Raw genomic sequence first — 27,357 nt, 5'->3', positions numbered from 1 at the left:
CAGTATGGCCCCATCTCCAAGTGTAGAGCCACATGGTGGGCCCAGAGTTGACCTTGTACTTCCTGCAGAGCAGCAGGATCCCAGACCTTTGGGAAGAGTTCATGGTCACTCCCTTCCCTTGGGGGCCACCCCCTAGGCCAAAGAAAGGGAGCCCAGGGGCAGAAGCTTCACCTTCATCTTTGTTGTCACACAGACTGGGTTTGAATTCTCAGCTACCTAGCTGAATAGCTTCAGGCAAGAATCTTTTTTTTTTTTTTGGGAATGGCATACATTTATTTACTTATTTTTTTAATTCTTATGTTAATTCCCATACATTACATCATTAGTTTTAGATGAAGTGTTCCATGATCCATTGTTTGTGCATAACACCCAGTGCTCCATGCAGAATGTGCCCCCCTCAATACCCACCACCAGGCTAACCCCTCCTCCAACCCCCGCCCCTCTAGAACCCTGTTTGTTTCTCAGAGTCCATCGTCTCTCATGGTTCGTCTACCCCTCCGATTTCCCCCGCTTCATTCTTCCCCTCCCGCTACCTTCTTCTTCTTTTTTTTTTTCTTAACATATATTGCATTATTTGTTTCAGAGATACAGATCTGAGATTCATCAGTCTTGCACAATTCACAGCGCTTACCAGAGCACATACCCTCCCCAATATCTATCACCCAGTCACCCCATCCCTCCCACCCCACCCCCCACTCCAGCAACCCTCAGTTTGTTTTCAGGCAAGTATCTTGACCTCTCTGAATCTCAGTTTCTTTGTCTGTAAAATGGGCAGAAGAATATTTTCTTAATCTGGCTTTTGTTGAGATGAAATAGGAGGACGCCCATGAGCGCCTGGCCAACACCTGGGATGCCGTACCTGTTCAGTAAGGGGTGGCTAATGTTGCTCTTTTCATAGTAGATTCTGACACCTCCTTGATCCTTAGGCTAAGACCCTGGCTAAGAAACCCGGGCTGCTGGTACCACCCTGCTAGTGTCAGGAAGGCCAGGGACTCTTTTTTACTTCTCCCCCTACGGTCTGAGGACACACTTCTCAGGCTGTATTCACACAACTGTCACCCAGCCTGCTCTACCACCGTCCCCAATTGACCAACTTTTAGAAAATTTAAAAAATCTATCCCCATTTTTCACTCTAAGTGAGCTTTTCTGCATATGAAGAATCTACGCCTTACTCCAACCCCACCCCACCCTGGCCACCACTCGGCACTGGGTTTAAGCTTTTATGTCTGCTTAGTGTCTTCACTTTGCAAGGCAGAACACAGCTGGGGCAATGGGACTCTGAGGATGGACCCCCCCCCCCAACATGGCAGGAATTGAACGTAGATTGTTTCAGGCATGACTCCTGCCTTTTCTCCCACTGGCTTGTATTTTAGGGGGACAATAAGGGCATGAAGGTGGTGACAAGGTTCCTTCAGGACCAGGGGTCATGGGAGTAGAGGGGCCACTTCTGGGACCCTCCTTCAGCTTGGCCTTCTTGCTCCTCTGCTCCTGCCACCTGGGGCCCCCACTCTTTGTTCTGACCTTGTCAAATCTCCTTAAAGTCAGCTATAAGGAGGAGGTCTTTTATCACTTTCTATGCACGTGGGAAGCATAGCAGTAGTTAAGAGAAGATTCTGGAACCACACTGCCTGTGTTTGCATCCTGGCCCCACCACTTTGTAGCTGTGTGACCTTGGGCACGTCATTTCCCTCTCTGTGCTACGGTTTCTTCTTTCATAAAATGGAAACAGTAATGGCATCTGTGTACTAGGGTCGCTGTGGGGTTTAAATGAATGAGTATAAAGCATTTGGCTCAGGGCCGGCACATAGTGGGCCCCCGAGGGGCATCAGCTATGATGAGAATTACTCCCAGGGCTTCACACAGGATCTGGTGCACACAGTGGGTGCTTGGTTCTGGCTGACTGATGAACCAGTCAGTTTTGATACTGATAACAGGTCGCATGAGTCTCAGGGATGCTGACAGAAAACCCAGTGTGTGCCATTTCAGCATGTCAGAACACCAATATCTCAAACTTTTCTCATTCATCAGGGAGGTAGGGTTTGCAATTCAGTAATAAAGACCAGAGCACAAAGTGGAGTCAAGTTTGCGGTAAGACAGCTGTCCCATGTGGCATGCACCTCCTTCAGTTCCGTGGCTTGGAGTTGTTATCTTTGGATTCAGAGTCCAGAGGGTGAGAGGGCGAACCCTGTGATTCGGGTGAAGTTGCCTGGACAGCAGTGCAGAGCTCACAGTAACATTCACTTTGCCTTACATGGAATTTTGAAACTTACTTTTAAAGGGAACCCTGGGCTACTTATTTAACCTCCTGAGCCAGACCTCCTCCCCTGTCCATGGGGGTAATATTACCTTCCTTTGCAGTTGACCTGAGGATTATATACCATGCAGCAATTCACAGGACCTAGGAGGGCAACTAGAATAACTTACAAAGATGATCGGCTACAAATAAACCGGCCCCACGTGACATGGATGAATGCTGGGTCCTAGACAGGTTTTTTGTTAGTTTTTTGTTTTTAAGGAGTATCTGTCTCTTGCCCCTTATTTGGATTTGATGCTGCAGTTCAGAGAGGTTAAGTGACTTGACCAAGGTCACACAACGAGAGAGTGTCAGAGACAGGATGAGTATCCAGGTTTTCTGATTCACAGGGCTTTGCCACTTTACCTCTAACCATCACCACACATGTGCTCTGTTAGGAGCACTCTGCATGGTGTATCTCATTTAATCCTCACCACTGCCCTCTAAGGTAAAGACTACTGTTATTCCCATTTGCTACGTGAGAAACCGAGGCACAGAACCATTCAGTAACTTGCCAAAGTGGAGCCTGAATTTTAACACCCGGGCAGGCTGACTCCCCAAATGCCCCCACTTCTTGGTCCCTGGTTCTTCATGAATATGGTTAAAGAGTTGGACACCACAATCACTGGCAAACCAGGCCCACCTCTGGGCCTCATTTTCCCATCTATGCGCTGAGAGGGTGGTCTAGATGGTTTGAGGATCCACCCACCCCTGACCTCTATAGGCCTTCTGGAGCCCTAGCACCTGCCCCTGTGGGGTCCCTGCGCGGCTAAAGCCGCAGGGATCTGGGGAGGCTATCAGATAATAATGGTTTCAGTGCTGCTCAGAGAATGCCCCTGGGAGGGCACAAAGTACCACGTGGTGACATGAGACATGCTGTTTTAAACCCACTCCAATTGTTCTGCGAGAACCAGGCTGAGGTCCCCCACAGCAGAGAGGGCTAGGTCGTGTCCTAGTTGCTCAAGAGGGCTCAGGAGGATTTGTGGTTTGTGGTTTGTGGGTGGGGGGCAGGGGGTAAGATGAACATGGCTCTCCAGGTAAGGAAAGGGAGAAACTGAGGCAGAGGCAGGCTCACTGGGACACCTGCCCCTCCTACCCGGTGATAAGGCAACGGGACAAAGTGCTGGCCTCGGAGGCCAGAGACCAGGTTCTGACTCCCAGTCTGCTTCTAGCGCTGTGTGTCTCAGGGAAAGCCCCTTCCCCTCTCCACCTGGAAAAATGAGAGGCTCATCCAAGATGCCCCTGGGACCACGCGTCTCGGATCTATAGCCCCAACCGCCCGCAGGGGGCTGAGTGGGCTCCATGCCTGTGCGGCCCCTCTGCCGCGGGCCAGGCCCACAGTGAGCGCTCAGTAACACATGGCTTTGTTGTTACAGGATTATAACGTGAGCGTGTCTGTACTCTCTAGCTACTGGAGTCTCAAACCTCTGTGCAAACTCAACCCCTGACTCTATGAGTGTCCAGGAGCATCAGATAGGATTATTCCTCCCTTACTTCTGTTAAAAAAAAAAAAAAAGTGCTATGATTGGGCAATGTTCTCAGACCATCTCTGCCACTTCCTGGGGCAAGCCTCAACAGCAAATGGGAGTAATTACTTAACGCCATGCCTACCTGAGCGCAGGGGCTCAGCAGATCATCCCTGAGGTCCCATTCAGCTCTGAGATAGGAAGTGAAAATACTTTGTTTGGGTAGAACAGGGCCAAAAATATACATTGGGTTTTGAGCCTGAGAGCCGCACTTCTCAGACTATCAAGGAAGCGCCTGGGGGGTCTGGTCAATGAGCAGATTCTGATTTAGGAGGTGTGGGTGGGGCCCGGAAGTCTGGCTTTCTAACAAAGCTCCTGGATGTTGATGCTGCTGGTCTACGGGACCATACTGTGAAGAGCAAGGACTTAAGGTTCTTTCTTTTTAAAAAATAAAAATGACAATGTGTTAGTCTCATAATCAGAAGCCCTAAGGTGCAGTGACCTGTGCACCCTGCCACCCTCATGGACGTTGACCATGCTGAACACAGCTTTATGAACAGGCATGCATGGGAAGACAGTCCCTATGACCTCTTGTGTAGGGCTGGAGGAAGTCCCAGTGCCCTTCTCTCTTAGGGTCCCTGAACCACCCACTTTGCATGAAAGGGTCACTCAAGACAAGTATCAGGTGGATCCCAACACCCTGGCAACTGGCATCAGGCAACCAGACTTCCAGAGCTGAGACATCACTCCTGCTCCTCTCCTGCATTCCCTCTATCTGGTCTGTCAGGGATCCTGCCGTCTCTTCCATCAGAACGACTCCTGGGTCAGCTCTTCACCCCCAGATTTCTGCTCCCTCGTTGAAGTTGCGTTTCCTCACACTGGGCTGATGGGGACGCCTCCTAGAGTCTGCCCAGGTGAAATGCATCCTGCTCCCTTCCCCAGCTCACCTGCCCGAGGCCGCCAACGGGCCCAAAGCCCAGCCCCCTGGGCTGCTGCCCCAGGGACCTTCCCCTGTGGGCTCTTTCCTGCCTATGTTCATGCACCTGCTCTTCCTGTTCTCCTAATCCTGTTCTTCCTCCTCCTCCCGCCCCTCCACTCCCCAAAATCCGGGGTTCCAAGGGGCTGGTGCAACTTTCCCTACGTAATTTTTCATAAAGGTATAACCTTTTTCCCATGCGATGGTTTGGAGGCTGTTGGGATTTCACTTGCAGTTCTGTGCCTCTCCTCCCTGCCATCAGAATAAACATCGGGGGTCTTTGTGCCAAAACCTCTCGCCAGCACAGGGAATAGAAGAAGCCACACACACAATGACAGGGGGGCCCAGGCAGAGAGGGGTGGGGACAAACGGATGCGGAGCTACGGGGGGCAGGGAGGTGCTCGTGAGGGAGCCCTGTAGCGGTCTGATGTGGGACACCCTGGGCGCTGCAGTGCGTTGCATGGTGACTCCCCAGAACGATACAGCCACGTCCTGGAAGCTGGGAAGGTGACCTTATTTGGAAAGAGGGTCTTTGCAGATATAATTAAATTAAAGGGCTCTGGATGAGGCCGCCCTGTACAAGGTCCTTACAGGAGGTACAGGGAGGAGAGGAAAGGGAGGAGCAGGCCACGGGACGATGAAGGCAGAGACTAGAGAGATGCGGCTGCAGGCTGAGGAATGCCCAGAGAGAGGCAAGAGGGATTCTCCCCTACAGCCTTGAGGGAGCGAGATCCCGCTGACACCTTGCTTCCTGAATCTGGGCCTCCCAAGCTGTGAGGGAATACATTTCTGTGGCTTCGAGCTTCCCCGCGTACGGTAATTTGTTACGACAGCCACAGGAAAGAAAGTAGGTGGAATCCCACACTGCCACTTACTGTGCAGCCTTGGGTAAATTGCTTAACCTCTCTGAGCCGACTTCCTCATCCACAAAACAGGGCAATAAGATCTATCTCATTAATTCGTTCATCAGATATCTACTGAGTATGTACTATGTTCCAGGTGCTGGGTTAGGGACTAGAAACACACGGTGAAGGAAACCAGATGTGGCGCTGCCTGCCTGGAGCTACGGTGTGAGGGGAAGCCCGCAAAGAATCCGGTAACTGTTCAACCACAGCCATGGCCTCATGGTGCTGGGATGAGCATCCCAGGCAGAGGCCAGAGGCTTCCCCAGGGAGTGCTGCCTGAGCAGAGGGAGGAGGGCAAGAGGAGCAGGACGCTCTGTGGGCAGGGGAAGGGCACCTGCGAAGTGCATGGAAGCACAGGCACTCGGGGAGGGAGGCCGGCGTGGAGAGCGGGAAGGGGTGTGCTGAGAGATGAGGTAGGGCTGGGGCTGGGGCCAGCCCACACGGGCCACCCTCCTGAGGGCAGGGGGAGTCACGTGGGGACGGAGCCGGGAGCCAGCATCGTCCCATGTGCCTCTGGAAAGATTACTGAGTTGCCGTGCGGAGACCAAACTGCTGGCCAGAGTGGGGGCAGGAAGAACAGTGAGGACACCCCTGCCGTCATCCAGGAGTGGGCGATGGTGGCTCAGACCAGGGCGGTGGGTGCAGCTAGGGAAGGGACCAGATTCAAGAGCTACTTAGCAGGTAAAACCACCGGACCCTGTGAGGAGAGTTGAAATAATGGCTACGGAGCCCCAATGGTGTTTGGCACGAACGAGGGGCTCACTGGCTCCCTGACTACACAGGGTTCCCTTTCTTTCCCTGCACTAAAAAGACCATGGGGGATGGTCCCACAGGTGGTAACACCCATCACTGGCTTTATTGGCCAAGTGTCAAGATGAGCACCCCAAATTTACAGAACTTAAAAAAAAAAATTTATAGAACTTAGAAAAATCAACTCACCATCCTTGAGTGAGAAGCTCAGAAGGTCCTGGGGAAAAAAATAACAGGAATTAGCAATATGTTGATAGGTAATTAGCCTGCTCCTGGCCGAGCCACTTGTCACCTGCATCACTCCGAACAAGTCACTTAACCTCTCTGTGGCTCAGTTTCCTCATTTATAACAAGGGGAGGATCATACTACCTACTTACCCTCAAAAAGTTGCTTTGAGAATTAAATGAGTTAGTATTTATAGGGTACATAATAAGCACCATGTAAGTATTACATTAAATCAATGGTAAATATTCAATATGATAATTTACTATTAGCTATGATCATCATCCTGTGATATTATAATGATATATTTATTTATTTATTTAAAAATTTTATTTATTTGAGAGAGAGAGAACATGAGTGAGTGGGGGTGGAGGAGCAGAGGGGGAGGGAGAAGGACAAGCAGACTCTGCACTGAGTGTGGAGCCCGACGTGAGGCCCGATCCCAGGACCCTGAGATCAGGACCTGAGCCAAAACCAAGAGCCGGACGCTCAACTGACTGAGCCACCCAGGTGCCCCAAAATATTTGATCTTTCAACTATACCACCCCACTAGAAGCGATTTTCAGACTGACTTTGTTCTCCTTTCCCCAGAAGCCGCCCCCTGGGTGGTGGGTGTACCTGAATGATCACCAATGGGTCGTCCTTCAAGATGGGGTCCTTCAATAAAATCGGAGCAAACACGTCTGCGCCTTCGCCTCCCAGGCCGTTGGCAAAAGCAGTCATGGTTGGCAAGACGGCTTCGGGCAACTCCAGCCACTTCACGAGGCCCGCCACAAACTCTGTGCAGAAGGAGCTGAAAGACAGACGTGCCTTAGATCCCCAAGGCTTCCAGAACAGGTCTCACAAGGCCGCTGGGAAGTGTAGGTCAGACACAGTCACGGGTGGGAACAGCCAGCACGTACGGAAACCATGGTGATGGTGGCCCATGGAAGAAGATGGACAGCCAGACACCTAAGGGGCTGAGGAACCAGAGGTGCAAGACACCATGTCGGGTGAGAAGCTCACGGCAGGGTGGACACAGGCACGGGATGCACACGCCGGGGGAGGGGGGCGGAAGCGTGGGCAGGGTGGCTCTGCTCAGCTGAGGCAGCCCTCTCTGCAGCGGGAGGAGGCCGTTGCCAAAGGGACATCTGAGCAACGCAGCACACTGCCAAGTAAACTGACCTCCCCGTGCCTCAGTTTCCCTATCTGCAAATGCATTTAAGAGACCAACCTCATTAGGCTGTCTGAGGATTCAACGGGACAGTGCACATGAAGCCCCCAGAGCAGAGCCTGTAGGAGATGCCCAAGGAATGTCGGCTGGCCTCCCGACTTTTATTCCTAAGGTGACCAAGGGAAGGCAGTGGAGAAGAGGTTTCAGAGTCGGGCTCTGACGTCCAGGGCCCGGTGGGGAGTCCTGGCTCCCTCGGTGACTGTTTTCATGCCCGTACTTCACCTCTCTTAGCTTGGTTTTCCTCTGCTATAAAATGCGGACGATAACAGGATATGCCTCAGAGACTAGATAGAAAGATTAAGTGACATTGTAATAGGGCCTGGCACCTGATAACCCCCAATAAATGTTAGCTACTGCTAGTACAGTTATTATCATTTGCCCCGTGGCAATCTACCAGGATAACCCCGGGGCGGTTATGTGGGTACGTACGGAGGCAGGGAATGACTTCGTGAGCTAAACATTACTTACAGGTCAACGAGGGCATGGCCTGGCCCTGTGTCCAGGAAAAAAATCTTGGATGTAGAAAAGCACCTCATCATAAGAGAGGAGGGGTCAAGAGCACAGACTCTGGTTCCAGTCCCAGCACTGCTACTACCTGTGTGATCTTGGACAAGTTACTCAACCTCTCTGAGCCTCAGTTTCTTCATCTATAAAATGGTGGCGATAATGAAGAAACCCATTTCATAGGGTCGCTGAAAGGATTATGTTAACATTTGTCCTTGTACTTAGAACAAAATCTGGCCCATATAAAGCGCTACATATGCGTTTCTTTCAATGAAGAAATGAGGGGTGCCCAGATGGCTCAGTTAGTTGAGGAATCGGGCTCCCTGCTCAGTGGGGAGTCTGCTTCTCCCTCTCCCTCTTCAGCTCCCCCTACTTGTGCTCTCTCTCGCTCTCTCTCGCTCTCTCTCGCTCACTCTGTCAAATAAATAAATAAAATCTTAAAAAAAAATAAATGAACGAATGAATTAATGAATACGTACATAAACTGGCAATACAGCAACAGATTACATAACAGTGTTCTAGACTGCAGGGCTTTGGAAATTGCTTCTAATGTGCTTGCTGGTTTAGCCAAAATGGGTGAAAATCAGCAGCAACAATGATAACAAATGACAATCACAGAGCAATGATCTGTCAGCCTCTGGGCCAGATAAGTGCTTTATTCACACCGACTCATTTACTTCTCACCACACCCCCACCAGAGAGGGAGGTGTTATTTTTACCCCCAGTCTAGAGATAAGGAAAGGCAGCCCCAGAGAGCTGAAGTGACAGGTCTAGGGTTCATCTATCTCCACGACACCAGAGGTCTTGCTTAACCACAACAGACACTGCTCCTCCTCAGTGATTACCTGCCTGGGCGCTCACCAAGCGCCGGGCGCTAAGCAGGTGCACCAAACATTCCCTTGCGTCCTGGCCCCCACTTGCTGATGGAGCACCTGGCTGCAGACGTTAAATCAAGGGTCTCAGCACTGGGAAGGGGCAAAACCTCACCCGAAATCCAGGGTTTCTCATCCTGAGTCCAAAGCTCCTCCTACTCGCCAGGGGCTGGCAAAGTACCCATGTGGGCCAGAGTGGGCCTGCAGCCTGCTTTTGTTCCAATAAAGTTTTATTGGAACACAGCCACACCCATCCTCTGACTACTACAAAAGCTACATGGCCTGTGAGCCTAAGGCACCTGGCCCTTCACAGAACACATGTGCCGTCCCTGCTCCCCCCCATAATTTCTCCACATTTAATAAACAGAGTTAATTGTAGGGAATGGCATCTGCGACGTTTACGGCTCAGATACGAAATACAGTAAAAAAGGCTTGCTTTCATGTCCTGTGTGGAACAAAAACGTCCACAGGGTGCCTTCTAAAGATTACTGAAAGCAATGGCCTATCTGAGTTGTAACATGGTCAAAATTGTTTTTCAAATGTGTTTTGGGCCTAAGAACACAGAGATCAACCACGTGGAATGAACTGGCCTTCTGAAAGGGAAACTTTCAGGAAGGAAACACCCCAGGGTAAATGCTTCCGGGCTTCTGGCCGGGCAGGAGCACGTGGACTTACAGTGGTACCCAGATGTGTGTGTGTTTGCGGGGCGGGGGGCACACAAGACAATGACTCGCTTCTCTATGTGCCCTCCCAGGAGGTGCTCAGCACAGGCCTGGCACACAGTGCAGGCTCATGAACATTTGTTTATGGAAACAAAGTACACAAAGGTCTTCCCCCACCATGTACCGGTTTGTGGGGTACACCGAGCTGTACCAGAGACTCTAGGGGCTCACAGGTGAACAAGGCAGCTCCCGCCCTCCAGGAGCCCAAACCGGAGGGGTGGTGGGTGTGGGAAGAGCTGCAGGGCAGCATGGTGGCTGCAGGGCTGGGTCGCCGAACATATGGCTGGAGAAACACCCTGGTCTGGGGCTTGGGGAGGCTCTGGGAAGGCTTCCTGGAGGTGACGCCCAAGGAGACGAATACGCTCAAGTATTCAATCCGGTGGGAGAGATGAAAAGACAAACAAAACAAATAAAAACCCAGGTAAGACCTAAGGCGTGGGCAAGTTTACTCATGGGGGACGTTTTTGGGGTAAGTCTTGAAAATACTGCAGACCCAAAATCTTCCTGTCTTTTCCTGCTCCCATCTGTTGTTTCCTGCCACAGTAATGGTATTTCTGTCCTTCTAGCTCCGCCCACCACCTGGAGCTTTGGGGCCATAGTGAGTTCCTCTCTCTGCAACATCCACAGCATCTAATCTGTCCCTGAGTCAACTCTGTTCTCCCCGAGGAAAGTCTGTCTCACCTGTGCGGCCCTCCTCCTGGTGTCATTCAACCTGTCCATCTTTTGTTCCTGTGACACCTGGTTTAAACCTATCCAGGCACTTACCCTGTCTTCTAGTAATGGTAGTCAGTTATTCGGGTGCTCTACCCCAGATTATAAGCCCCTAGAGGGCAGGAGCCAGGCCTTGTTTTTCTCCCAGCAGTACACCTAGTATAGAGTAGGTGCTCAATAAATGCATGTTGCATGCATGAATAAGTATCTTTTCTCCCATTAGACTGTGTTCTATTTGAGGGCAGGGAGTGTCTGTATTCATCTCATTCATGTATACCTTCCATGTACTCTAAATCATACCTGGCACACAGTAGGTGCTCAGAAAATGCTTGGTGTAGGTAAATGAGTAAGTACTGAATGAGGTATGTCTTATCCCCCAGATTGTGAACTCTTTAAAGGTAAGGACAATGACTTTCTCCCCTTTGCCGGTAGCACCCAGTAGGTGGCCTGGCTGTTAATAATGGTCTCCTTGAAGAATCATGACATTTCCTCTGTGATACAAGAGCACTCACCTTTGCTCAGGTTCTGGAAAGAGCTGGGACAGGGAGATGCCGCAGAGGGCAGCATAGGCAAAGCGGCTGGCCTCGGCCAGCTCGCGGCCCGTGGGCAGATGCGGACCCCCCTCCACGGCCGGCTCGGCCACCAGAGGCAGCCTCTGGCTCGCTCTGTCCCGTGTGGCCATTTCCAGCCCTGCAGGATAAAAAAAAAAAAATCTCTGAAAAATGCAACCAGGGGGAAGGTAAAAGTTACTTAAATGGGACACAATGACTACCAATCATGAAAGAAAAGGCTGATAAATGAACCTTCATTCAAATTAAGAGCTGCTATTCATCATCTTCAAGAGAGTGAAAACACACACCATGGACTAGGGCAGATATTTCAATGTGTATCAACAAAGGATTTGTACCCTAGTATATAAACAACCCCTATAAGTCATGAAGAAAAAGAAATAAGGCAAGTTTAAAAATGGGCAAAACACCTGAACAGGTACTTCATAAAAGATACCCAATGGCCAATAAGCACATGAAGTTCAACATTGTAGTCATCAGAGAAATAAATTAAAGCTCCAAAGAGACACTGCTACTTACTCGTCAGAATGGCTAAAATTAAAAGTCTGACAATACTAAGTGTTGATGAGGAAAGGGACACAGAACTTCCACATGCTGCTGGTGGGAGTTATTTGTGGTACAGTCTTTTGGAAAATGGTTTGACATTTTCCACTAAAGCTAAATGTATGTCTTTTCTGTGCCCCAGTAATTCTACTCCTGAGAAACGAGGACTTATGTCCACCAGAGGGCATGTACATGAACGCTCCATTCACAGCTTCATTCACAATAGTCCCAAACCAGAAGCAAGTCACATGTTTGTCCACAGTGGAATGGAAAAACTGCACCATATTCAGACCATGGAATGTTACAAAGCAGTGAAAAAGGATGAAGTCTGGCTAACCACAACAACAGGAGCGAACCCCACAGGCACAATGATAAGCAGACATACTTATCTGTGGAACTGTGTTCATATGAACTTGAAGAACAGGTCGAACCAATCTAGGGTGAAAGAAGATGGAAGAGAGGTTGCCCATGGAAGGCAGTAAGTACTGGCTCAGAAGGGGCACAGTGAGGCTTCTGGATGATGGAAATGTTCTGTATCTGTATCACCCAGTGTGATTACATGGGTATAAATATATTTAAAAATTCATCAAGCTTAAGGCTTAAGACTTAAGATTTGTGTACTCTAGGGCAATCCTCTTGGATCCCCTCCCTCCTTGGGAGCTTTGTACTATCACTTTGCTATCACTCAATAAACTGCTTTGTTTCCCACTTAAAAAAAAAAAAAAAGATTTGTGTACTCTATATATGTTACACTTCAATGAAGGGAAGGAAGGAGAGAAGGAAGGGATGGGGGAGCTCTCCTTTTTCCCCTCCCTTTATTCTTTCCTTCTTTCCAAGGGGCAGAAGGGGAAGCAGGGAAAGCAGGGGAGGGGACAGACCAAGCCAAGTCAGACATCCAAGGGGCAGGAAGGGTCCTAGGAGTGAGTACTAGGAAGGGAACCTTCCTTGACCACATGGCATTATGGATATGAATGCAGGCTCAGGACCAGACAGACCTGGGCATGAATCCAAGCACCTATGGAGCCCTGGGCAACTCAACCTCTCTGCACTTACACTTCTTCATCTGACAATGGGACTATAACAGTATCTGCCTGGAGGACCTGGATTGGCAGCAAGTGACATAGCTATGTGGGTTAGTATTTGTAAAGCACTTAGAACAAAGCCTGGCATTGGACTCATGCCACATAAATGTTTGTTAAAGAAATAAATGCATTAAACAATCAACAAACATGGGGCCTGGGTGGCTCAGTCGGTTAAGCATCTGACTCCCCCCACTCGTGCTCGCTGACATGCATGCACACTCTCTCTCAAATAAATAAATAAATCTTTTTAAAAAACCAACAAACAAATCAATGAAATGCTCAGCACAGTGCCTGGCACATAGCAGAGGTGCCCACATAATGGCAAGAGCTAACATTATGTGCCTGTCGCTGGGGGCCAGGCCCTGGGGCTGCAGTGTTAACGCGCCCAGTCTCAGCTGACTCTATGAGCCAGGCACTACCATCATGTCCAGTCTGCAAACAGAGGAGAAGTAACTGGGCCTGAATCACACAGCCAGTAAATGGCAGGCTGGAGCCCAAAGCCAGAGCTCTTGGCCACCACTTCTGCTTAAACACTCATCATATTATCAAGAGATTTCGAGTCTAATACCCACACTCTGCATTGGCTTTGGTCCCTAAATTCATTCTCATCCAGCTGAGCAATAAAAATTTTTGTCCTTGATCAAGAGATTTCGAGTCTAATATCCACACTCCACACTGGCTTTGGTCCCTAAATTCATTCTCATCCAGCTGAGCAATAAAAATTTTTGTCCTTGAAATATTACTTCTACAGAGGACTTATTTAAAAGTCTGTGCATGGGCGCCTGGGTGGCTCAGTTGGTTAAGTGACTGCCATCGGCTCAGATCAAGATCCCAGAGTCCTGGGATCGAGTCCCGCATCAGGCTCCCAGCTAGGTGGGGAGCCTGCTTCTCCCTCTGACCCTCTCCCCTCTCATGCTGTTTCTCTCTCGCTCGCTCTCTAATAAATAAATAAATAAAATCTTTAAAGAAAAAAAAATTAAATAAACAATGAATATTTAAAAAAATGAATAAAAGTCTGCGCACAGCGAATATTTCATTAGCTTTGCAAAATAACCCTGAAGTAGTTAAAGGCAACAAACCAACATCTGTACAGCATGTAACAGTTTACAAAGCACTTTCCAAGCAATTAATTCTCACAAGTATCATGTAAGGTTAAGTATGACGTGAGCCATTATGATTCACCCCTCCTATAGCTGAGAAACAAACTCAGAGAGGCTAAGTGCTTTTCCCTGCTTGCATTCTGGTGGGAGACAGGGGGCACCTGGGTGACTCAGTCGGTGAAGCGTCCGACTCTTGGTTTTGGCTCAGGTCAAGATCTCAGGGTCGTGAGACTGAGCTCCACATTGGGCTATGTGCTTAGCGCAGAGTCTACTTGAGGTTCCCTCTCCTGCTGCCCCTGCCTCAGCTCACTCGCTCTCTTTCTCTAAAATAAATAAATAAATACAATCTAAATACAATCTTTTTTTTTTTTAGTTTTATTTATATATTTGACAGAAAGAGAGACAGCAAGAGAGAGAACACAAGCAGGGGGAGTGGGAGAGGGAGAAGCAGGCTCCCCGCCGAGCAGGGAGCCTGATGGGGGGCTCGATCCCAGGACCCCGGGATCATGACCTGAACTGAAGGCAGACGCTTAATGACTGAGGCACCCAGGTGCCCCAATAAATAAATAAAATCTTTAAAAAAAGAATACAGCAATACATGATAATAATCTAAGTAACTTGCCCAAGATCATGTAGTTAGTGGTGGAACCAAGATTCACACTCAGGTCTGACTGTAGGATCCACGCCCTAAACAACTGGGTCAGGAAGCCATCATCTGGGAAGAACAATTAGGGTGAGGGGCTACGAAGTGATGGGGTAGGAGGGGGTGACAACAGTATATGGTTGAAAGGTGTCTGCAGGAAACAAGGGGACAGCCCAGCAGGTGGATGGGAGAGGGTATTCCGCAGAAGAAACTGCGCCATGGTAGAGACAGACAAGCAAACAGACGATGACAAACCAGCAGGACAAACACTGGGATGGGGTGGGGGTGGGGTGCACAGATGGAGGGATACAAACAGGGGCCTGCAGCCCAGAAGTGGCTTCCAAGAGAAGGTGGCATCAGATAGGGGTGGGGTGGTAGGAAGAGCACGTTCTGGGCACAGGGGATGGCATGTATGAAGACCCAGAGGTAGAAGAGAGAAGATGCTTTTGAAGAACCAAAAAGATGCTCAGTGTAGCCAGGTCTTGGACAGTAGGTGGGCATGGAGGGGTGCGAGGGAAGAAATGAGCAGGTGGGGAAGCTGCTGGGGGCCACACCATGCCGGACCACGTTCTTCCAGCTCAGGAGTCAGACTTCATTGTAAAGGCAGCGGCCACGGGAATGCGGAGTAAGGGTTTGTGGGACCTCTCGGTACTTATTTTGCAACTGCCTGTGAGACTGTAATTATTTTAAGACACAAAGCTTTGAAAAAAGCAGCAGGATGTCTCTACAGAATTTTAAAGACCTTTTCTTAAGTTCTAAGTAAATGAAAAATAAATGTCCACCTCACCCCAAATGAACTAGTGCATTTAATAAATACATATATGCGCCTATAGGTGCCAGGTGTCACCCCACACACTGCAGGCACAGCAGAGACAAAGGCAGACAGCACCCCTCCATCGTGGAGGTATGTTCCCACGAAGGAGATAGACAATATGCAAACTCATAACATTTAAAATAAGACAATCTTAAATAATGGTGAGGTTGTGAAGGAAAAGAAACCTTAAATAACACTTACCCAAATTTCAGGAAACAGTTGTTGGCCTCCCCTCTCTAAGTCTGAAAACAGGCTGTTCAGCTTCTTGAAGGTTCTTGGAGAAATATGCCAATTGCCCTAGGGGAAACAAACCAGAAAAACCAGCCTGTGGGTCCATAGGGTGTGGGATCTGGAGGAGGAGAGACAGAGGGATCGGGTTAGCCTGGGGCTCAGGGGAGCCTCGCTACCACTTCTACCTACTACCTCTGGGCCTTGGCCCCAGCATGATCTCAGGGTCCTGGGATCGAGCCCCACATCGGGCTCCCCACTCAGTGGGGAGTCTGCTTCTCCTTCTCCCTCTGCCCCTCCCCCTTGCCTGTGCTCTAGCTCACTCGCCCTCTCTCTCTCAAATGAATAAATGAAAAAAATCTTTAATAAAAAAAAAAAGATGGGGCGCCTGGGTGGCTCAGTCGTTAAGCGTCTGCCTTCGGCTCAGGTCATGATCCCAGGGTCCTGGGACTGAGCCCCACATCGGGCTCCCTGCTTGGCGGGAAGCCTGCTTCTCCCTCTCCCACTCCCCCTGCTTGTGTTCCCTCTCTCGCTGTGTCTCTCTCTGTCAAATAAATAAATAAAATCTTTAAAAAAATAAATTAATTAAAAAAAAAAAAAGATGTCTGTTACAGGAATGAATGAATGAACTAGCTTTTAGGCTTAAGCAAGAGCTAGATTTTCCTGCTAATTCTCTCCCCAAAGGCACTCCTGTTCTTACACTTAAATCGAGCATCAGATGAGGAAGGGAGATGGGGCAGGGGCCAAGTATCTGGAATTACCCAGGGTCCCCCAAAACTTCAAATAATCTGAGTTTCATCCTAATGGCCATTTTCCATGCCAAAGAACCAGAACATTATTTTCTGCCTCTTTAATCCTTTTTAAAGGAGTTATCAGGGATAAGGTCCTTCTCCTGGATAGCCCCTTCCCCTGGGGCGTGAGAATGTGCCAACACCACGCCTACAAACTACGAGATTCAAGCTATGAGTCCATTCATGTTAGAAAGATGCAGAGAAGACAAAACGGCTGGAAGGATATTCTCCCAAATTCTCTATGAAAGGCGAGATACCAGAGACTTTTCTGGATTTTCCCAATTTTCTGCCATAAATATGTGTTGCTTCTGAACTCTGAAGAAAGCTCCCTAGTGTATGTGGAGGCCAGCAGAGTGTCTCTTATCTCTAAGTAGGAGGGTCTTGGATTCTGGACCGTTGACTGTTTTTCTTTATTGTTTATGTTTTAAAAATTTGTGGTAATGAGTATATATTGATTTTAAGATTAGAAAAAAAAGGTCATGATTTTAAATTATAACATTGGTGCCAACACAGGCTCATTCTGGCTGGGGAGAACTGATTCTGCACGACTCTGGCAGCCTGAGATGGGCCATAGTGGGAGCAGTGACACCACAGAAAGTGGCAGATGCTACCCATGACGGATTTTATTTTCCAGAGAGATGGTTAACAGCCTACCACTGGATATACAATATGATTCCAGGTAGGTTTTTTAAAAAAACGTTTCACCGAACAAAAAGATCACAAGGAAATCTAGCCAAAAGTCAATGATCATTGTCTCTCGGTGGCGGGGCTGTGGGACTAGAAGTAATTGGGTTTTGTTCTTCCTATTTTTCTGTATTTTTTAAAAGATTTTATTTATTTGATAGAGAGCACGAGAGAGAGCAAGCAGAGCGAGGTTGGAGGTGGGGAGGCAGGGGCAGGGCAGAGGGAGAGGGAGAAGCAGGCTTCCCGCAGAGCAGGGAGCCCGATGCGGGGCTCGACCCTGGGACCCTGGGATCATGACCTGAGCCGAAGGCAGACGCTTAACTGACTGAGCCACCCAGGTGCCCCAGTTTTCTGTGTTTTTAACATTTTCCATCCTGAGCGCATTGGTGCTTTTATAACGAAAAAAATTTTTTATTTTTATTTATTTTTTATTTTTTTATTTTTTAGATTTTATTTATTTATTTGACAGAGAAAGACACAGCGAGAGAGGGAACACAAACGGGGAGTGGGAGAGGGAGAAGCAGACTCCCTGCTGAGCAGGGAGCCCGATGCAGGACTCGATCCCGGGACTCCAGGATCATGACCTGAGCCGAAGGCAGTCGCTTAACCAACTGAGCCACCCAGGCGCCCAACGAAAAAAATTTTTTAATCAAAACCAATTTTGCTCTCGATCCCCAGAAGAAGAGTGCTTTACCTCGAACAGCCCTGGCCCCGTGTGGCCCACCAAGCCCATGGGGCTGAGGTCACACTTAAGTCCCATTCCACTGACCAACAACCAGGTCTTGTAATCAACAAAATGGACAAAGGGTAGTATGACAGGCTGAGGCAATCCCAGCTACCCATGATGACGTGATGGAGGACTGTTTCCAACCCTGTGGACTGTCCCCTTGGATGGGCTGGGCCCCCAAACTCTCCCAGCTGAGGAAGTGTGCTGGCAGCTGTGGGCTGGAAAATCTATCATCTGAACTGTGTACACTGGTCCTCAGGGGACTCTACCCCTTGCTTGGTCTGATTTGGGATCAGGGTCTGTCTAAGAGGAGCTGAGATTCTCAAGTATGTCTGAGAAGCTAAACTGGTTTTAAGACGGAGTGCTGGATTCCCGCAGTGAGAAAAAGACCAGTGGTCAGGGCCAGTGGTGACTCCACGCCCTGGGGCCAAGTAGTGTGCAGAGAGCTGGTCCAGCGGCACCCAGGGCCTAGGAGGTCACTGATGGACGGAGTAACTTCCCGATATCACGGGTCTCCTGGGGATCTGTCCCTGTCCAGGTGCTGTGAAGACACCAAGAGACTCAGAGTCCTGCACTTGACCCAGAAGAGCACCAATTGGCAGGGAGAGAACATATACATAGCGAGAGCCAGCACGGCGAACGCTCACCCATGGCTGGACTGCAAAGCCTGGGCCCAGGATAGACGAGCATTACGTCGGCATGGGCGGTGGCATGATGGTCTATGATTGTGAGTTTTATCTAGCCAGCTACATTACCTACCGCCAAAGAAAATGCTGGCTGAGCTGTTATTATCAGTAGTGGGGGTAGAGAGCCATTCCACAACAGTTGTCCTTGGCTCTGCAAGCACCCACAGTAGGTGCCCAGCCCGTATTTGTTAAGTAACGCTGTAAACGACTCAGCAGGATTTCCTCTTGGGGAGATGAAAGTCCCCAAGTCAGCACCGAGGAGAAAACAAATATGATCAATATCATCCTGGACCATCCTTTAAATCATCCTTAAAACTCCATGACCGGAGCTTTTAGGAGATCACATGCAAGAATGAACTTCTTTTGTGTTTCTTTTTTTTTTAAATAAAGATCTTATTTATTTATTTGAGAGAGAAAGAGCGCATACATGAGTGGTGGGGAGGGACAGAGGGAGAGGGAGAGGGAGAAGCAGAGCCCCTGCTGAGTGGGGAGCCCAATGCGGGGCTTGATCCCAGGACCCTGAGAGCATGACCTGAACCAAAGGCAGATGCTTAACTGACTGAGCCACCCAGGCGCCCCTAAACTTCCTTACACGGCAGCCCATTATGGCCTTTTTCACCCCGCGGAGCAGCCAGTAAAGGCCAAGGTCAAATTTGATGTGAATGTATGTGTATGGGGCAGGTGGGGAGAGGTGTTCTCTTTCTCTTTCCTTCTTTTTCTGGTGAACTGGTTAGAATTGAGGTATTTTTTTTTCTTTTTTTTTTTTAGAGAGGGGGATGGAGGGAGGGGGAGAAGAAGAGGGAGAATCTCAAGCAGACTCCATGCCCAGCGCAGAGCCTGATGGCGGGCTTGATCTCACAACCCTGAGATCATGACCTGAGCTGCAATCAAGTCGGACACTTAGCTGACTGAGCCACCCAGGCACCCCTACAGTTGAGTTTTTAAATGAGCCTGCAGTACGATAACAGAAGAACAGATAGTGGGATAACAATGGTATTATGGGAGGGCTGGGGACTAACTGTTCTGGAGCCGAGGAGAAAGAAAAGCATTTGGTTGAAGAAACCCTTCAAAACAAATAGAGGTACAGCACCGTTCTTAGGCCAGAAACTCTGAAGATGGTAGTTCAAAGTTCATACACACACACAACCTTGAGACGGTCCTAGAATGGAGGATTCTAGGCAGTCCCAGTCCACTCCCCCACCCTGCCCCCCTCCAGCATTTTAGGAGAGAAGCCCATTCATTCGATACCTCTCTCTGGACGTTAAACTGGAAGCCACTGGTATTGTAGCATCTCAGGAGGTCTCCATGGCAACAGTTCCAACACAGAAGAATCCAGAGCGTTTCGGACAATCCCACTACAGACCAGAGGAAGAGAGGGATGTTGGCACAGAGGGAAAGTTCCTATCCCATCTCACTTCAGCAGCCTGGAGGATGGGCAGGTGGTGGAGTGGGGGGACAGTGTGCCATTGGGATGGACGCTCAGGTTGTATGACACTCCGTCCACATTACGGTTGCTTCATTCCTCCCCCACTAGCACCCTGGTGCAAGCCAACCTCATCTCAGGTGGATCCCGGCAGGAGCCTCCCCACTGGACTCCTGCTCTGTCTGTTCTCCCCAGTAGCTGTCCACCACGCTGCAGCCAGAGAGCTCCATCTCCACCTGAAGTCATCATGTCCTTCTCGGCTCCAAACCTCCATTAACCCCCTTTCCAGAGTCACAGTTCTTCCAGTGGTGCCTGCGCTATATGCAATCTGGCCCCTAGCCTCTCCACCCTCCTCCCCCTCTCCCCTTCACTCGCTCTCCTCTAGCTGCACACCCTCCTCGCTGCTCCTAGAGCCCATCAGGCATGCTCTCACCTCAAGGTCTTTGCATAGTCTGTTCCTTCTGCCCGGAATGCTCTTACTGCAGACAACCACATGGCCAGCTCCCTCACCTCCTTCCTATCTCTGCTTAAATCTCACAGATCAGTGAGACCACCCTGCCCCTGCCTTTCATCCCAATCCCCTTTCCCTGGCTCCTCTGCTTGGTCCCCAGCACGAATCACTGTCCGACATACTGGATCATTTACTTGTTTACACCCATTGCTTATTGTCTATTTCTTTCTGCCCTTATGCAAGCACAGTAGGCACTTATAAACATCTGATGAATGAATGGTGGTTTCTACTTGGGAATAACTAAAACATAATGGGAGGCACATGTGCTGAGGAAGGAGGTGGGGGGGGAATGGCAAAGTTTGTTATGGTTTACTTGATCTGCTGGTTTTCAAACTGTCCCACAGGGCCCCAGGGATTTCTCTTACTCTGGTGGGCAAAAGGAGATACGATGGGGACCCTCAATGCCTCACCTTCAAATTATAGCAGTAAATAATCCAGCAAGACCACTTTGGGGGTATTATCCCTCCAAAAGAAATGAAAGCAGGGTCTCAAAAAGATATTTGTGCACCCATATTCATAGCAGCATTATTCACAATAGCTAAAAGGTAGAATCAACCCGAGCGTCCATCAATGGATGAATGGATGAACAACAACAAAAAAGCAATATATCCATACAATGGAATATTATTCAGCTTTTAAAAAAGGAAGGGAATTACACCATGGAAGAACTTTGAGGACACTGTGCTAAGCGAAATAAGCCAGTCACGGAAAGACAAATATCGTCTGATTCCACTCACGGGAGGTACCCTAGGTACCCTAAAATTATACAGACAGACAGCAGAATGGTGGGTGCCAGGAGCTGGGGGAGGGGGAAACGGGCAGTTGTTGAATGGATACAGAGTTTCAGATTTGCAAGTGGAAAAGTTCTGGTTGCAGAGTGATGTGAATAGGCTTAACACTACTGACCTGCACACTTAAAAATGGTTAAGATGGTAAATTTCATGTTTTGTTTTTTTTTTAATTTCATTTTTTAAGTAATCTCCACTCCCATGGTGGGGCTCGAACTCACAACCCGGAGATCAAAAGTCGCACGCTCCACCGACTGAGCCAGCCAGGCACCCCAATAAATTTTATGTTATTTTATCACAATTAAATTTTTATAAATTATAACAGTGAATGTTTGGTAAATGTTAGCCACGGGCCTCCCCTTTCCCCCATTGTTTCATTTCTTCCCAATAGTCCTCCAGGGTAGGTGCTGTTATCCCCAATTTACAAGAGGGACACAGAGGCCCTAAGAAATGAAGGTCAATGGGCGCCTGGGTGGCTCAGTCGTTAAGCATCTGCCTTCGGCTCAGGTCATGATCCCAGGGTCCTGGGATTGAGTCCCACATCGGGATTCCCACTCTGTGGGAAGCCTGCTTCTCCCTCTCCCACTCCCCCTGCTTGTGTTCCTGCTCTCGCTGTCTCTGTCTCTGTCAAATAAATAAATAAAATCTTAAAAAAAAAAAAAAAAGAAATGAAGGTCAAAGCCACAGGGCAAGTAATGTGGGATTTGAACACACCTGGGTCTTAGCCCCGAGGCAGCCATCTCAACTTTGATGCTGCATGGCTCTCTTTAGTCTAGTCGATGTCCTGGGCAGGGCCAGGAGATCTCAAACACAAACTGAAAGCCACCAGGTTAGACGAATCTCACTCACTCCCATCTGTGCATAGGCTAATACCCCACTTCTCAGCCTGCCCTAAGCACCTCTGGGACAGACCTAACCTGCCTTCCGGGGTCATTTTCCTCCAGTTCCCTTCTTCCAGCCAGGCCTCAGCCAAACCACACCATCCGCTGCTTCCTGCCCATACCGGGATTCCCACCTCAGGCCTCAACTCCTGCTGACCTCTAGGTGGGCCCTCATGTCCAAACGGATTGTTTTTCAAAAGCACAGTTTCATAACAAAATCAGCAAAGATCTCCTGCGGGCTTACTCTCAGGAACGCATTTCAGCCTCACAATGACCTCACGAGGAAGAAACTGTCACTGTCCCCATTTTACGGATGGGAAAACTGAGGCCAGTGGAGGTGACGGCCACCTGGCTGGCAGTGCCACGATGCAGCCTGCAGGCCTGTGTGACTTCAAACCCCAAGATTTTCTCCACTTTACAAAGGGGCCCAAGGACTGCCACGAGCCTCCCTGGAGTTGTTCAGCTGACCTGGAGCCTGCTGCCTCTAAAGCCCCCAGGCTTCGTCTGGGCAGCCCCCTCCCCAAAGGCTGCTTGCCTAAGTGCCGGTCTCCCAGCCCGGGAAGGTCAGGGTGAGAGTGGACGAGGCTCAGGACATCAGCGCTTCCCCCGGCTGGCCAGCAGAAAGAGCAGACCCGCCTCTCCTCCCTCCCAGCAGACCCTGCATGACTTCCTTCCCACGCAGCAGGCTACAGGTTTACTTGTTTGTGGGCGATCTGTCTAGAGAAAGCTCCACCAGGGCAGTGGCTTTTGTGTCTTTCCTTGATGTACCCTGGAATGGTGCCTGGCAGTGTAGGTGCTCACTCCCTGTGTGCGGAATGAATGAATGAAGGAACGAATGCGCGAACACCTACCCCTACAACAGCGAAATGACTTCAGCCTTATATATTTTGCGCGCGTGCAAACACATGCACGGGGGGGGAGAGGGGCAGAGAGCGAGAGAGAAGCAGACTCCCTGCTGAGCTTGGAGCCCCACACGGGGCTCGATCCCAGGACCCTGAGATCATGACCTGAGCCGAAGGCAGATGCTCAACTAACTGAGACATCTAGGCACCCCTCAGCCTTACATTTTTGAAGAAGGACAATACAGTTTTATATAAAGTGAGGTTTCCATATTTGCTCAAGAGGTACTCCTAAATGTAGATTTCATCCCTCAGCACCTCTCAGCAAACTCAGTCCAGTCCTGAAAGTCAGGAGGGTTACGTTAGAGGTGGTGGACAGGGTACAGGCAGAAATTACCCCCCAAATGAGTATGCAACTCCCTCCGGAACTAAACCCCCCACACTCCTGGGGCTATCTCATGGCCTGGGGTTGGGCTCAGATCTGAAGGATAAGGAGATGTTAACCTGGGAAAAGGGAGATAAGGGGGGAACGGTGGTCTAGAAGAGCATGTGCAAAGGCCCTGAGGATGGAGGGGGCAGCATGCCTCAAGCACAGGGCTACTGATAAAGTGATCTGAGATGTAGCTGGAGGTATAATAGGCCAGACTGTGCAGGGCCTTATGGCCCATATTCATGGGTTTTGTTCTTTGCCCTAAAACGAACAGGAAGCCACAGCAGAATTTTAAGCAGAGGGTGGTACAGCTGAATTGGTCTGACTGCCCAAGTGGAGGGTGGCTAAGTAGAAAATGGACTGATGCCCCCCCTTCTGCCCACTAGAACACATTCAAGGCAGCAAGCCCCCCCCGCCCCCATTTCATCTGCAGCCTCAGTTTATAATGTATAGCAGTGTTCACAAAACACACAGGCCAAAAAGGACCCGGTGATAAATCTCACGACCTGTCTCAGGTCTCACAGGTGTGGGCCCAGGTAGCTGGCTCCACCTTTGCGGTCTGGAGCACCAGCGCAAGGAGACATGGTTTCAGGCTCAGGAGAAATTCTCTAGGCTCCAGCCTTCATGAGCTTTCCATGCTGAGCTGTGGCAACCTACTCGGTCAACGGTGCCCATCCAGTTGCTCCTGGGCCTTTGGTCGAAAAAGCAAAAAGGCTCCCAGAGCGCCAGACCCAGGGCCTTTGTGTTCTCAGCTACTTTCATCCTCACAACAACCTTAGAGACAGTATTTTACACATGAGGAAACTGAGGCACAGAGAGGTCACGTGGCTTGTCCAAGATGACTCAGGAGGCTACTAAGCTAGGACCTGAGCCCACATCTGTCTGCTACCACGCACGTGATAGCAAGCGCTGTAGAAACTGAAATGCTGTGTGGCAAAAATTCCATTTCTCGACCCTGGCAGGGGGCCTCAGCCCCCTTGCCTGGAACTTGGCCACCTCCACCCCTGCCTCTTACATTTCTCTACAGAGAGTGGTAACAGGTTACCAACAGGGTCGCTGGAGCCTCTAAATAACTATGCTCTAATAAAATCCACCCTTGCTTACTCCTGATTTGGCAGGGCCTCTGCTGGAGGCCACACTTTGGACCATGCTTTACCATTTAAGAAGCATTCTTTTTTTTTTTTTCCCAATTCTTTTCATGAAGCTTTATTTTATTGAAAACATGATTAAACACTTAATTAAAATAAAATTAATATTATATTATTCATGATCCTGCTACTGTAATGCAACTTTAAAAATTACTATTTTTAAATTTACAGACATATATTTGAATTCCTTAAATTCTTGGGAATAATCAACCTTAAGCCTTCATGGGAAGAGTACTTATCCACAGGGAGGATATATGAGGAGAATCTTCTGAAATTTGGCTTAGTAGCTTCCAAGACACCACTCCTTCTGTTTTCCTCTTTCTCACCACCGGCTTGTTTTCAGTCATCTTTGCAGGTTCCTAGTTATCTTCTCTTTCCCTAAATGTTTGAGTACTTCAAGGCTCAGTTCTCATAATTCTTCTCTTTTCTATCCTGCTAATTTCCATGGCTTTAAGTTTCATCTATTGGCTGCTGACATTCACATTTATAACTTTAGCTCAGAACTTTCCCCTTGAACTCCAGAACTGTGTGTACATCTGCTTACAAGACTCCTTTACTTGGAAGTCCCAAACATAACAAAACCAAATGAATTTCTTGGCTGCTTCCCAAAACTTACTGTATTCCCAGATTGCTACCACTCAGTAAATACCAACTTCTTTCTTCTGGATACTCAACCCCCAAACCTGGAGTCATTCTTGACTTTTTTCTCTCATGCCCAACATCCAATTTGTAAGAAAATTCTGTTTAGCTCTACCTTTTAAAGATTTATTTATTTATTTTAGAGAGAGAGAGAGAGCATGTGTGAGCAGGGAGGGGGGCAAAGGGAGAGGGAAAGAGAGAGAGTGAGAGAGAGAATCCCAAGCAAGCTCCACACTCAGCGAGGAACCCAACATAGGGCCCGATCCCATGACACTGAGATCATGACCAGAGTTGAAATGGAAGAGTTGGACGCTCAACCAACTGAGCCACCCAGGCGCCCCATTAGCTCTATCTTTTAAATATATTGAGAATCCAAATGCTTTAAGAAGCATTCTGACACGATATAATCAATGCCATGCACTTTTATGACACTTGTTGAATGATAAGTGAAACAGAGGCCCACAGAGGTGATGTGACATAACCAAGGTCACACAGCTAGGAAGGGGCAATGCCAGGTTTCCAGACTCTGACGTTAGTTTAGGGCTTCCTTTGGACCACCCTCTACCCACCTAGCTCCTCCCCACCAAATCCCTGGGGAGTCGGGAGAAAGCTCAGGCTGGCTGGGCATCTCGAACAAGGCCCACGAGGGTTTGACACTATGAGGTTCAATCTCTCTCTGCCCTCTGCACATACTTCAGTTGGTAAGATTCCAGCGGTTGGTCCTCTCTGCCCAGCCCTCCCCACCCCTTCACCCCCCCCCCCCCCCGGAATGGAGAGCAGTGTTTTGTCCCACTCTTCCTAGTGTAGTCCCCAAGGGCAACACTTCTCTTGTTCAATGCTGTATTTTCAGTGCCTAAACAGTTCACACACTGGCACACAGTAGGTGCTCTGTGTCTAATAAATGAATGGATGCCCCTAAAACTTAAAGGGGTTTCATGTTTTTGGCAGTGAAATGAGTACTGAGTCAGGGAAAAGAGAAGTAACATGTTAACTCCTACTCTGTGTTAGGCAGTGGTCTCTAGGCCAAGACCCAGAGTCTAGGCCCGCTGTGCTCTCCGGGGCAGAACAGAGAAAGGATGCGGTGAAAACCTACTTTGTCCCTGTGCCAGGCACTGGGTCAGCCTCTGGAGTCAGGTAACCCAGGTTCTGAAAATGTTCTCCTTCCTAGGGGAGCTGTCTTGGGGAAGTCATCTCTCTGAGCCTGTTTACCTCACTGTATAGTCCCCCCAAAAGTTAGTATCAGTTCTTCTTTCCTGCTATACCAACAGGTGGCAGAGTGAGAAACATGGCCCATCTGTAACTGAGGGCCTGGGCTTTTTCCCAGAAGGAATTCCCAGTCCCCTACTGGAATTCTCAGTTTGAATGTGTGCTATGAGCTCACAGGGCTGTAAGGGCAAGGAGAAAGGGGGTGAGGAGTGCCGGGAGACCTTCCTCACTGGCCCGTGGAGGGGCTCGTGGGACAAGGGTAAGCCCAGTGACCCTGTGTAACCTTGGCCAAGTTCCTTTCTCTGCCCGGACCAGAGCAGCGTCCTCACTTATCCAGGAAGGTGCTGGGCGATCTTTGCGGGCTCAGAGCCCGAGCTGGAAGGCAGGAGATGCCTGGGTACTCCGCCCGGCCTCAGTTTCCCCATCTGCCGCCCTACGTAATTCCTAAGGGCACTTTCCGCTCTAAAAGCAACCAAGCAACAACCAGGCAGCCTGGACTCCTGGCAGTCAGCGCCGGGAGCAGCGTGCGGCCACTCCTTGGGCGGCCTGGCGCCCACGGGGGGCGGAGGGCGGGGTGGGGGGCAAAGGCCCGCGGGGCCGGGTCGGGCCTTGCGGGAGCAACCCTCGTGAGGCCCGCGGTGGGGAGCGGCCCCGGCGTGGGCGAACCTCGCCCGCGGCCCATTTGAACCCGTGTTTCCTACCTGGCGGCGGCGGCAAAGGCTCGGACTCCTCCCGCCCGGCTCGCCCTTCGGCCCCGCCCGCGGGCTCGCCCCGCCCCGCCCCCTCGGCCCCGCCCGGCCGATTCCGCAGCCTGCCCCGCCCCGAGCTCCCGGCCGCCCCGCCCCTCCCGCTCGGCCCCGCCCCTCCTCCCCGGCTCGTCCCGCCGCCTGCGCAGACCGCCCGGGCGCGTGGTCCGGGCTTCCGGGCCCGGCCTCACGTACTGCGTGTCCCAATACGGCTCTTCTCGCCGCCACCCTGCGACAGGGGTGC

At 49.8% G+C, this 27,357-nt stretch overlaps 1 protein-coding gene across 3 annotated transcripts in view; it reads right to left on the bottom strand.

Annotated features, from left to right (window-relative positions):
- The window catches only part of TMCO4 (transmembrane and coiled-coil domains 4), an 89,184-nt gene extending 62,042 nt beyond the window's left edge, over nt 1–27,142 (bottom strand). Inside the window, exons 1-6 of one of the 3 annotated variants that reach the window (XM_045898550.3) lie at nt 27,069–27,142; nt 19,751–19,857; nt 15,588–15,735; nt 11,148–11,325; nt 7,232–7,406; nt 6,580–6,607 (exon numbers count right to left, since the gene is read on the bottom strand). In XM_045898550.3, the coding sequence (XP_045754506.1) occupies nt 6,580–6,607; nt 7,232–7,406; nt 11,148–11,317 (373 nt within the window). In that variant the 5' untranslated portion in view covers nt 11,318–11,325; nt 15,588–15,735; nt 19,751–19,857; nt 27,069–27,142. Of the gene's footprint in view, nt 1–6,579; nt 6,608–7,231; nt 7,407–11,147; nt 11,326–12,132; nt 12,153–15,587; nt 15,736–19,750; nt 19,858–27,068 lie in introns of those variants that run through there. The other 2 variants (XM_045898551.3, XM_064589831.1) reach the window with 2 other exon arrangements.
- Nucleotides 27,143–27,357: the final 215 nt, after the last annotated feature.

The sequence above is a fragment of the Mirounga angustirostris genome, unplaced genomic scaffold (genome assembly GCF_029215605.1).
Source record: "Mirounga angustirostris isolate CCGP_5_RB_7025 unplaced genomic scaffold, mMirAng1.0.hap1 SCAF_4, whole genome shotgun sequence".
Lineage (NCBI taxonomy): Eukaryota > Metazoa > Chordata > Mammalia > Carnivora > Phocidae > Mirounga > Mirounga angustirostris.
This window is presented reverse-complemented; position numbering and strand designations above follow the sequence as displayed.